At 39.6% G+C, this 13,325-nt stretch overlaps 1 protein-coding gene across 2 annotated transcripts; it reads left to right on the top strand.

Annotated features, from left to right (window-relative positions):
• The first annotated feature begins 1,021 nt into the window (after nt 1-1,021).
• Nucleotides 1,022-11,783, top strand: tat (tyrosine aminotransferase). Of its 2 annotated transcripts, none has more exons than XM_077515519.1 (12): nt 1,022-1,300; nt 2,179-2,447; nt 3,032-3,136; nt 3,202-3,269; nt 3,432-3,590; nt 3,907-4,045; nt 4,122-4,174; nt 6,445-6,597; nt 9,142-9,270; nt 10,147-10,230; nt 11,412-11,510; nt 11,591-11,783. In XM_077515519.1, exons 1-12 carry the CDS (start codon nt 1,296-1,298, stop codon nt 11,726-11,728), a joined length of 1,401 nt encoding a protein of 466 aa, XP_077371645.1. In that variant the 5' UTR covers nt 1,022-1,295; the 3' UTR covers nt 11,729-11,783. The 2 variants fall into 2 exon arrangements, with proteins under 2 accessions (XP_077371645.1, XP_077371646.1); XM_077515520.1 differs by lacking the exon at nt 1,022-1,300 and adding an exon at nt 1,335-1,635.
• Nucleotides 11,784-13,325: the final 1,542 nt, after the last annotated feature.

Here is a 13,325-nt window from a genome sequence, read left to right as displayed (position 1 = left end):
GGGACACCCTGGACTGGTTGCCAGCCAATCGCAGGGCACACAGAGACAAACAACCATCCACACTCACAAGCACACCTAGAGATAATTCGGAGCGCCCAATTAACCTGCCATGCATGTCTTTGGAATGTGGGAGGAGACCGGAGTACCCGGAGAAGACGCAAAGACACACGCGGGTACAGGGAGAACATGCAAACTCCACCCAGGAAGGCCGGAGCCTGGACTCGAACCGGAGTCCTCAGAACTGGGAGGCGGACGTGCTAACCACTCGTCCACCATGCTACACCTCTGAAAAACAGAAGTTGGAATTTTTTTTTTCCTCCAGCCATCCATCCATTTTCTTGACCGCTTAGGCGGGGGACACCCTGGACTGGTTGCCAGCCAATCGTATTTTTTTCCTGTTTTTTGAAAAAAAAAAAAATTTCCCCCCCTGTTTTTCTGAATAATATTTTCCCCTGTTTTTCAGAATATATTTTTTTTATGTCAGAAAAAAATATTCAGTAAGATAGAAAAAAAAAATTCAGAAAAACAGAAAAAAATACTCAAAAAAAACCAAAGCTCCCCCCCAAAAATTCGTCAGAAAAACAGTTTTTTTTTTCAAGTGAATGCAATACGCTTGCGTAAACTAAGCACGTTATTTAGTTACATAAATTGGTTTACAATTATGAACATATGCAAGCAACCCATTTTTTCAAATTATTTATTTAGTAAAAAGCTCTTGAGCTCTGAGGCTGCAGTTTTGTTAAACAAACATTTGATTAATTTTTGACAGAAAGACTAGTTTCATCTTTCAGGACAGGCTAGTCTAAACAAAAAAAAATCCAGAAAAAAATTCAAAAACATGTTCTAAGGAGGCAGTTGTGCATATCTACTGCACTCGGCTACTGGTTTTGCTTAAGTGGGCAATGTGCAGCATAAAATATGTAAATTAAATATGGATTAATCAGTAATGTGTGAAATACACTTGATATATTTGTATTTGTGTTTTGACGCTGAGTGCGTGATGCACATCTTGCAGCACTTGGAAGCGTGAAGTGTGTTGAATCCACCCCCTCTCCTCGCCCCCCATTAGGTGCCGGTGAGGGTTGGAGGTGGTATGGTTCTGGTTATTGATGTAAGGGGGAGTGTAGCAGTGCAACCCTCTCCGACTCCACCAATGGAAATATGGGTTGGATTCAACACCCATTTTCTCAAGCCTCGCTATAAAATGGCCCAATCAAATTTCTCTGCGTTCATTATTGCAAGAATTCTTGACTGACACTAAAGCTGATTTTGGACAATTTAAGAGTGGATTTATCATGAGGTAAGAATGTCATTATTTGCATGATATTTGACTAACATGTTGAGGTCATAAAAATGATGCATTGTGCTTATTACATTATGATGATGCTGATGATGGAGATGATGATTTCATTCCCATCTGCTTTGTATTTGATCCATTTTAAACAAATATTTCCTCTACTTAAAAAGGGTTTGTTTGAGTGTTAATTGACCTCTTGTCTGAGGATGTTGTTTAATTGAGCTTGTGTGAGTTTTGTGTTTTAAATTGATTTTCAAAGTTTTATAATGCTGATTACAGTGTTGATTAAGCTACATTTATAGTTTCAGTAAATCTTCATGCTGTTGTTTCAGTTAAAGGTATGAATATGGCACACGATATCGGATTACAGATACCATACTAATTATCATAATCATAATTAATACTCATGCAGTATGAGCTGCACAAAAAAAACTAAATGAGAATTATTGTTTGTTATTATTGCTACTCCTAATGATAATAATGGCACAAGTGCTGTCTGCATGCATAAGTCGGATGTTATAATGGTTGATGAAGTACAGTACATGCATATTTTTATGGCGCTAAAAAGTGAGCCAACAGATTTTTAGAGATCTACATACGACAATCATTTAAGGGGTGGCATGGCTCAGTGGTAGAGTGTTTGTCTCCCATTTGTGAGGTTGTGAGTTTGATCCTCACCATGCTGAAGTGTCCGTGAGCAAGACACTGAACCCTGATTTGCTCCCAGTTGATCTGGGAGTGCCCTGCATGGCAGCACGTGTGTGCGTGAATGGGTAAATGTGAGGCATTGTAAAGCGCTATATAAAAAGCAGTCCATTTACTTTCTTTTCACCATGGGTAATTTTATTGTTCTAAAATTGCTCTGTCATTCTTCACAACAGTGCCAAGAACGAAACCAAGTCGTACTTGGTTCAGATGACTGAGAATACAAATGGCAAACACCTGAATGGGAATGGAGTCAAAGGGAAGGCCATTCACCATGTTAATGTCAATGGAAATTCTTATCCTGCCAAAGACAAGCGCCGCAGGAAGACATGGGAAGTGAAGCCGTCCGCGATGGCGAACAACACCCTCAATCCCATCAGGGCCATGGTGGATGGGATGAAGCTCACCCCAAACCCAGAAAAAGCCATGATTGCCCTTTCCTTAGGTGAGAAGGTTCTTGGTGATGTCAGAGCATTGAGATTACATTTACAAAAAAAGCAAAACAAAATCATTTAACAGCGATATGACATACATCTAAACAATGTGTTGTATGTGTTCATGACTATATGCATGCTTCCATAACTTCTACATTTTCTTTTAACTCTTTCACTACCAGCCATTTTAGAAAATTTCAAAATTTTCAATACCCACGCGATATTACGTTCAATAATTATATATAAGCCGAATCTACCAAATGACAAAATAGAATACTTTTTGCCCCTGTCCCGTTCTTTTATAATTGACAGTAGAAAAATGTAGGTTTGCCAAAATACAGCCATTTCTCCCATGGACTCTGCCCCATTTTATACGAAATAAACAGTTTCAATGATGTCGCATCAGTATGGTTGGGCATCAGTAAACTTGTTTCCAAGTTTGACATTTACAGTGGAGCATAATCAGATTCTTCCCATCTATCCCCACTCTGAAAAATTATAATTGACAAGTATACTTGTCACCGGGAGTGAATGAGTTAATAAGAGACTGTCTGGCTTTGTTAACACCTTGATAACTTGCACACATGCTCCTTAGGGGATCCTACGGTCTTTGGAAACCTTCCTACAGATGATGCAGTGCTTCAAGCCATGAAAGATGCTATAGATTCACACCAATACAATGGCTACGCTCCTTCTGTTGGTGAGTTTTACTTGTTGTAGGAAATTATATTTATTTATTTAGTATTATTACTTTTTTCCTGGCAGGTTACTTAAAGAGCCGGCAGGCGGTAGCCAAGTTTTACAGCTGCCCTGAGGCTCCTCTTGAAGCAGAGGTGAGATATCTGTATTCAACTCACCTGTGACAACAGTAATAATGAAACGTGACATACTGAAAATTCCAGTAGCATGACAAGGATAAACACACACGCTGTATATTGTTAATAGCTCTGTAATGTGTTGTCCTACTTGGAAATTGCTCTCCTCCTCCAATGCAGGATGTGATTTTGACCAGCGGCTGTAGTCAGGCCATTGACCTGGCTATCAGTGTCCTGTGTAATCCAGGGGACAACATCCTGGCTCCACGTCCAGGCTTCCCATTATATAAGACTTTGGCGTTATCCCTTGGCATCGAGGTCAGGCTGTACAACTTGCTGGTATGTTGGAGCTTCGCATCAGAATACGCTATTTTTCTTTTTTATAAAAAAAAAAAAAAAAAACCTCAGCAAAATGTCCTTCAAATTTCAGCATTGCAATTATTATACTAAACTCCAACAACATGCCCACTTTCTGATGCATGTGTTGTCATTCCTAGATAAATGCAGAAAGGGGAGAAAAAGAAATCACCACTTGTACTGCATAGTCATAGCAATATATGATAATGTCTACACTTCACGTTCTTTGATCAGATTTGAGACTTTTAGGCTTTAGTAAGGCCAGTCAGTGATTTATGAAGTCTTCTGAAATTGCCAGCCGGAGAAGTCATGGGAGGTGGATCTACAACATTTGGAGAGCCTGGTTGATGACAAAACCTCCCTTTTAATTGTCACCAACCCGTCCAACCCATGTGGCTCGGTTTTCACCAAGGAACACCTAAAGACGATCCTCACAGGTCAGCAGCAAGACTGCAACAACTTGCAGCCAAATCCCCTCTTGTACATTTATTGAGTGTTTATTCTTCTTCACAGTGGCTTCCAGAAACTGTCTTCCCATCCTGGCGGACGAAATCTACAGCAACATGGTGAGTCCAGTCCACTGTACAGTTTGTTAAGTGTCATATCAGGTGGGCATGTCAACTTGGCTGGCTTCTATCAGTGTGATGACTCGATTGAGTCGATAAAGAATTGATCCCAAAAACGCAGGCTCAGAGGAGGAAAACAATCTCGTTTTATTCCTTTGGATGAACCGAGGGAACAAAGCTTGCTCGCAGGCAAGACCACGAGGTTAACAGAAGTGCTCTTGCACACAGGCAAGGAACACGGAGGTAACACAAAACACTTGCAAAAGGCAAGGACGGAATAGAGAACACAAAACACTTGCAAACGGCAAGGAACGCGAACGGAACAAAAAACACTTGCAACAGCAAGGAGGAATAACATAACCAAAACACTTGCAAACGGCAAGGATAACTAACGTAACGAAAAACACTTGCAACCGGCAAGGACTACTCGAAATGCACACGGAATCAATCAACACGGAAATACAAACAAAAGGCGACGCGGATATACACACGTGAATACAAACTAAACTAAGGACGACAGCAGATTCAAAACTTTACCAAACAGGAGAACGCGGAGAACACTTGGACACAATGGTGAGCAAATAATAATCCGACAGCGTGCAGTGCTGCTCGGAGTCCTTTTAAAGTCTTGATTGCCAACTTGATGCAGGTGTGGGGCTGGGAAACGCCCCCCTCGTAATTGGCACTGAAAACACACACACAAGAGCACAACAGGGCTGAGAACCGAACCATGACAATCAGCAAGTATCACTCATACAAAGCTGAAACACCTAAAAAGTCAAAATAATATACCACACCCATGTTGAATTAAATTTGCATACTGCTAATCATCTGCAATTGGCTGGCAACCAGTTCAGGGTGTACTCCGCCTACTGCCCAAAGCCAGCTGGGATAGGCTCCAGCACCCCCCGCGACCCTTGTGAGGAATAAGCGGTAAAGAAAATGGATGGATGGCTGGATGGATGGATGGATGGATGGATGGATGGATACTGCTAATCATCAAACAAATTATTCTGTTCAAAGAGTAATTATATAAATAAATAAATGGCATCTATAATATTTTTTCATAAACCGGTTTCTATTCATTTTAATTTTATTTGAATAATATTATTTAACAAGTAAATATTAATTAAAGGCAGGGTTCCATGAAATGTCAACAAAGTCATCTTCAAATAATATTTCTTGATAACTGAACAGTTTCTACTCAATGACATTCATTTGGTTAGTTAAACAAAAATAGAAGGTTAACGTTAATTGAAGACATAATTTTATTGACGAAAAGGGGCTACCAGAAACCATCTTTTCACCTATACTGCACTTTAATTTCCTGCACAAATCTGTCGTTTGTGTGTGTTTTCATTGTTGTATGTTTGGAACGATCTGCCTCTCCACATTTGAACTGCTCCCACAGTGGAGTGTTTTAAGTCTCGTCTTAAGACCCACTTTTATTCCTTTGGCTTTTAGTTCAGCGTGAATTGGGTGGTCCTTGGGGTCTTTTTATGTTTTTATTTATTTATTTATTTATTTTTATTTAATTAATTGCTTTATTTATTTATTTTTAATCTGTTTATTTTTGTTATTTGCCTTAAAGTGGATTGTATTGTATGTTTCTTGTGTTGAGCAGGAATTAGTGGGCGTGGAAATGTTGGGGTTGTTGGGTACGTTCACAAAACCTCCCCACACTGCCCACATGTAGTCATTCCCCATTTTATAGCAGCAGAATGACTGTGCATTTTTTATTTTTTTTGGCTGCATATGTTTGCAATAAAACATATAGCTGAAACTCCCAAGGAAATTGGGGGTGGGGTGACCATGAGACTTTTTTTACTCTACCTTTTTTTGTCTTAATCTCAGGGAGAGAACATCACAAGGTCAATAATATTCATGACGTGCTCTCATTCTGAGTACAACTGATGTTATGAAGATAGTTGGAAAAAAAACAAGTACATAACTGCCCACAAAATAGTGGGTAATTTGAATGAAGTCCTACTTTAATTCAAAGGTCTGGTGGTGTATTCAAGGTAAAAGTTGTTAAATGGCTTCTGAAAGGCAGCCGTGGACAAGTTTCACACTGGGTTTATCTTCCAGTCATTTACAGTTCTTCATTTGTCTGTAACATAATTAAAATTCATGCTAACTACATAATTAAGCCTTGAGGATAATAAAATCTTAAATACAAAAGAGTAAAAGAACATTTTGTCCTCCCAGTTTGCACAAAGGCAAAATGGAACTAATATTGAATGAGTTTTGTTTGTTTGTTTGTTTTGCAGGTTTTCCCAGGTTGTGACACCCCCTCCCTGGCATCTCTCAGCACTGATGTACCAATCATTTCCTGTGGCGGCCTGGCTAAGCGCTGGCTGGTCCCAGGTTGGAGGATGGGATGGCTCTTCCTCTATGACAGGAACAACATCTTTGGATCTGAGGTTAGTTCAACAATATCTTATGCTCTATACAGTATTGTATCTGTCAGTGGTAACCTACATTTACAACCTAAATTGTAATGTCTGTTCCATGAATTTTGAATTAATTTATTATCAAACAGTCTAGTCTCTTAAGATTTCATCAAAATATCAAGACTCAATTGAGTGTCTGAAAAGGAAGATGCAGGTTGCTATAGAAAGATGATGTGAGTACTAAGAAGAAAAACTGGGGATACAGAATATTGAAAGGTAGGGCTCGGTAACGTAACTGGTGCAGTACGTATGCCGCTGGCTTTACTATTTCATTCACAGGTACATATGAAATTATAACTATGGTTAAGTATTGTTGTAAAACACATATTGTGCATCTGCGATTGAGATTTTGAATCACTGCTAAACAAATGGCCAAGGCTGGTCACTCATGAAATGTGGCAAAACGCCACAGACTGCATGAGTGCAATGGCCTTCGCGGCGACCCTTAGACCAGTGTAAGCGAATACATGAAGTGAGATTATTAATATTTTCTCATGTATTTGTATTCCTTTCCATAAGAATAAAGGGAGAAACTTGGACCTATTTTTATATGTAGGTAGTTATGTTACTTATGATTGTACTTAACCGGCCTGCTTGACATCGAAATTAGGCTGTATGGAGCCCCTGCTGAACCAAAATGACTTTGACACGCCTTCGCTAAATCTGATGTTATATTTTGTCAAATGGATGCTGCAGTAGCACCAGTTATGATATATGATATGATATATGATATGACATATGATATGACATATGATATGATATGATATGATATGATATGATATGATATGATATGATATGATATGATATGATATGATATAGCAAATATCTGTCAGCTCCTGCCATGCACTGACTAATGGTGCGTAGTGAAAATGTTGTCATTATTACATTTGCAACATTAGACATTTCATATCATATGGCATGAATGTACACTTTTTATCCATCCATCCATCCATCTTCTTCCGCTTATCCGGGGTCGGGTCGCGGGGGCAGCAGCTTCAGGAGGGAAACCCAGACTTCCCTCTCCCCAGCCACTTCAACCAGCTCCTCCGGTGGGATCCCAAGGCGTTCCCAGGCCAGCCGAGAGACATAGTCTCTCCAGCGTGTCCTGGGTCGTCCCCGGGGCCTCCCACCGGTGGGACATGCCCGGAATACCTCCCCAGGGAGGCGTCCAGGAGGCATCCGAACCAGATGCCCGAGCCACCTCAGCTGGCTCCTCTCAACGCGGAGGAGCAGCGGCTCGACTCTGAGTCCCTCCCGGATGACCGAGCTTCTCACCCTATCTCTAAGGGAGAGCCCGGACACCCTGCGGAGGAAACTCATTTCGGCCGCTTGTATCCGGGATCTCGTTCTTTCGGTCACGACCCACAGCTCGTGACCATAGGTGAGGGTTGGAACGTAGATCGACCGGTAAATCGAGAGCTTTGCCTTTTGGCTCAGCTCTTTCTTCACCACGACGGACCGATACAGAGTCCGCATCACTGCAGACGCTGCACCGATCCGCCTGTCGATCTCCCGCTCCATCCTACCCTCACTCGTGAACAAGACCCCAAGATACTTGAACTCCTCCACTTGGGGCAGGATCTCATCCCCGACCTGAAGACGACACTCCACCCTTTTCCGACTGAGGACCATGGTCTCGGATTTGGAGGTGCTGATCCTCATCCCAGCCGCTTCACACTCGGCTGCGAACCGCTCCAGTGAGAGCTGAAGGTCCCGGCCTGATGAAGCCAACAGCACCACATCATCTGCAAAGAGCAGAGATGCAATGCTGAGGCCACCAAACCGGAACCCCTCCACTCCTCGGCTGCGCCTAGAAATTCTGTCCATAAAAGTTATGAACAGAATCGGTGACAAAGGGCAACCTTGGCGGAGTCCAACCCTCACCGGAAACGAATCCGACTTACTGCCGGCAATGCGGACCAAACTCTGGCAATGGTCGTACAGGGACCGAACAGCCCGTAACAAGGGGCCCGGCACCCCGTACTCCCGAAGCACCCCCCACAGAACTCCCCGAGGGACACGGTCGAACGCCTTCTCCAGATCCACAAAACACATGTGGACTGGTTGAGCGAACTCCCACGCACCCTCGAGGAGTACACTTTTTAAAAAAAGCAATAGGTTCAAGTAAATCTCTTTATAATATGACTAATTTTCTTAAATCTCACTTGTACTCATGTATTTTATGAATCCACCCATTTATGATGATTTTTCTTGATGATTTTGTTCCCGGTGATGAATGTGACAATGTTATATTGTGTATAGTATTATTGATAGTTTCCATAATTATGATACTAAGGAGTAGATTACATCAGGTAAGTCCCCACTGAAGGCCCAGTTACCAAATGCACAAGTTGCCACTGATATCTACTGTATATTTTACTCTACCGCAGAGAGAAAGGTCACCTCATTAGGTGACTAATAATATAGTACTGATATAATGTGAATTTACTTGATTATGTCCATGTATGTATAGTGAAACAACATTTTTTTTGAATCACGTTGTCTACACTGCAGATTCGACAAGGCCTTGTCAAGCTTTCCCAACGTATTCTTGGACCTTGCACAATTGTCCAAGGTGCGCTGGAGGGGATCTTCAACAAGACACGTCTAGGTTTCTATGATGATACCATTCGTTTCCTCAAGGTAATCAGAAGACAGATTTGGTGACAATTTAGGACAGTGGGACCTCCAAAGTAAAGGAAAAACAGAATAGAATTGATTTACATTTCAGTTTCCCTTAACCAGCAATCACCAGGCAGTATCATCCTCTTCCATCTCTTCCTGTCCTCTGCATCTTCTGTTATAATTTCAGCTATAGCAAGTATCCCCTTATCAAATCCATAAATGTCCTTTTTGGTCTTTCTTTGCCTCCGACCTGGCGGCTCCATTGCCAGCATCATTCTATTGATATAGTCAAGTAAATTTTATTGAATAGTTCACTGCATTGCTCTTACATAATTGGCTTATTTTCATGACCAGCACAAGTCTGGCACAAAGTGCGGCCTAAATCTGCCAAGGGGCACACTAGACTTTCTTTTGGTATTTTCGCAGCCACACGCAGCTAGATACATTTTAAAACCAGCATTTTACGCTGTTGTGGGTATGAACACAGCCAATTGTATTCACCACCAATACAAGCTGCTCCTCTAATTGCCTTTAAAATGGCATTCAACCTTTCTCTTAATCATCATGTAAACCAACTTCCTAGCTTTTCCTGTCATAGTCAAGTTAGGATCTGTGCTTTCCTCTTTATTTCTGCCTGTGACTCCTTTTCCACCTGTCCACCGACGCCCGTAAATTAACGGCGCTAACGATAGTGGTGATTGTTAAAGGTACATTATATGATGTTGAAGCTGCTGGCAAATTTCAAATTTAGACTCACTCAGGACTACTTGGGACTGGCCTACACTTTGCGCGGGCGATGCCCCCATAGGGCATTTTATTTAACATGATTTTAGAGGTTCCACTCTCTGCTAGCACTGTACTCCATCCCAGTGATGTCATATGTATCTTCCACAGTCCAACGCTGAGATTTGTTTTAATGAGCTGTCCACTGTGCCTGGCTTGACCCCCGTCATGCCCTCAGGAGCCATGTACTTGATGGTCAGTATCACAAGTGGGTAGGAAATTGCAAATTAGTGCATTAATTTTCAGTCACAGTAAGTTTATTGTTAAAGCGATACTTTACTTATTTGGCCATTTTTGGCAGTCAAACATTAATATTTTGCCTATAATATATATAATACTTTCATTATTTTTCATGTACAATTAGTACCTTTATAAACACATTTTCCAACATGCTGTCGACTGAAAATGAAGGCTCAGGTAACTAATCACAGCTCAGCTTGTGAATGTCACATGACCAAACCTAGAAAACAGGTGAGCTGTGATTGGTTACCTGAGCCCTTGTGATGTCATTTTCAGTCGACAGCAAGTTGCAAAATGTGTTTTTAAAGGTACCAATTGTACATGAAAAATAATGAAAGCATCAAATTAATTATAGACAAAATATAAACTTTTTATTACTATAATGGGCTAAATAAGTGACGTATCCCTTTAAAGAATTTTGTTTTATCTTTTTTTTTTTTTTTTTTTTTTTTTAACAGAAGACAATATCTTGGTTTACATCAATGAATAAAGACCCAATGTCCACAAAACTAGAAGTAGAAGAATGGGAACTAATTACATTTTACCAATCAATTACTGTACTACATATTATTATTATACTATATTAATAATAATAATAATAATCATCATCATCATCATCATAATATATTGTACTGTAATATATATATATATATATATATATATATATATATATATATATATATATATATATATATATATATATATATATATATATATATATATATATATATATATATATATATATGGCAATATAATTGTAATATATACTGTAATGTATAATAATATAATTATAGAAATAATAATGTAATATAATAATTATTACATTAACTACTGAACCACCCGATCCCCAGGAACAACAACAACAACAACAACAGCAATAATAATAATAATAATAATAATAATAATAATAATAATAATAATAATAATGATAATAATACAAAAACGATTTGATGGGCCAAGACTTTTTTACAGTCCTGAATATGCTTTATGACTAGAAAATGTGCAACATACATCATCATCATTATGAATCAAAACAAAATAAAGGCTAATTCTAATGAAAAATCCAAAGCTATTATAACTCTGCCCCTAATCTGACAGATATCTAAAATAAAATGTTTTTCTGTGTGTCTTTTCAGGTTGGAATCAACATGGACCGCTTCCCAGATTTTCAGAATGATGTTGACTTTACTGAACGGATGGTGACCGAGCAGTCAGTTTTCTGTCTGCCTGCAGCAGTACGTTCCCACTTTTAACATTTTTGATATCATTTGTCATAAATATATCATTGTGACATCCATAGCCTCTCTTCTCACAGGCGTTTGAGTATCCCAACTTCTTCCGCATTGTGGTGACAGTTCCAAAGCTGATGATGGTGGAAGCTTGTGCCCGGATCCGAGAGTTTTGCCAGCACCACTATCGGCCAGACAGGCATGACAATAACGTGGATCAGTGATGCACAAGAGTCTGACTCATGTGATGACGTGGAAATTAAAATGTCTCACGGCTAAGCAGGAATCGACATAAGACCAATTTTACGTGCTTAGCTAGGATGTACAAATCAGGTGCCGTTTATTATCATCACATTTTGAATGGTCCTCTAATATGTCTTTTGAACGGGAAGACCTTTTATTTATATTATGTATGCACCAGATGTTAACCTCTTGTTTTATGTTTATTTATCTAATTATTATACTTTTTAAAACTAGCTTTTCTTCAATGTCAACTTTAGGATTGCAGACCATGCACATGACCGTCCGAGCCTTTATAAAAAAATTTTTTTTAATTATCTTGTTTTGCAGATGTCGCTTATGGTTCTTCTATGCATTGTGCTTTATACTGATATATACTTAACAAAAGCAAAAACAAATGTCCTGTTTCTCGTCTTTACACTACTTTATGATAGAAAACTTCTCTGAAGACTTTATGGGTAGGAATGACACTATTCAGGACCCTGTGAAATAATATCATTTTGGGCCCCAGCACTTAAAAGTCGCAAAATAGTAAATACAATTTTCCAAGGTCCTGGCCAGTCATGGACCCTAAAAATGGTCATCATTTTTCTTCTCATTAATGCACCTCTGTGTATGGGCATAAAGTTTGAGCAATTTCTTTTTATATTTGTCAGGGTTACCTGTTTGACATCTATTAAACACTGGACTGGACTGCTTTTTATATAGACACGACACAAAAAGGAGAAAAGACACTCAGTTGTTTAGGGCTCGCAAGGAGAGAGGAGAGGAACTGACTGATACAATTTACTCCTGCACTCTCTGAAGATTACTCTCCTCACCCTCTCTATTTATTTGGTTTTCTACGCCCCTAGTTCCATGGGTGTTCCAACCCTAAAAATGCAAATGCAAGGCATAGTTGGAACACAGTGTACTTGTTTGTCTATGTGTTGTGCATGTGAATGGAACATTTCTGAGTACGTGTGGTCAAGTTTGCAATCATTTCTTAACAGAAAACAGGCGACCTCAGCAGACTGGCTCGAACCATTCTGCTGCGTTAGATGTTGTGGTTCTTCAGCTTCTTGAGTCATCTTCAAAATAGCCAGGCTATGTGCATGTGAGTGGGAACAGAGCAAGGCATTCTTCATTGTAAGCAGAAGCAATTCTTTGCAAGCAAAGCAGTCTTCATTGCAAGCAGAAGCAGTTCTTCATTGCAACACATGTATAATAAGAACATATATGGCTAGGCTATGTGAATGTGAGTGCAAAGCAAATCAGTCTTCATTGCAGCAGATGTATAACTTATTATTTAAAATTCGTACAATATTACATTATTTATCATATATGTAGACTGCAAATACATCAACATTTTTGGCCACATAGTTATTAGTTGTAGTTGTTGTCAGTGGTGTTTTTTGCTGTCATGACTAGCGTTATGGTACAAAGACAAGAAAAAAAATAAAAAAGAAAAAAAATCAGGGAATTTGCATTTTTTTGGGGGGGGGGCAGACACCTGCTCACCCATGACTCAAAAGAGGATAAGCAATATAGATGATAATAGACCACCAATATTATAGGTAATCAGATTAGGGGTGTGCCAAA

This window comes from Festucalex cinctus, chromosome 3 (assembly GCF_051991245.1).
Source record: "Festucalex cinctus isolate MCC-2025b chromosome 3, RoL_Fcin_1.0, whole genome shotgun sequence".
Lineage (NCBI taxonomy): Eukaryota > Metazoa > Chordata > Actinopteri > Syngnathiformes > Syngnathidae > Festucalex > Festucalex cinctus.
This window is presented reverse-complemented; position numbering and strand designations above follow the sequence as displayed.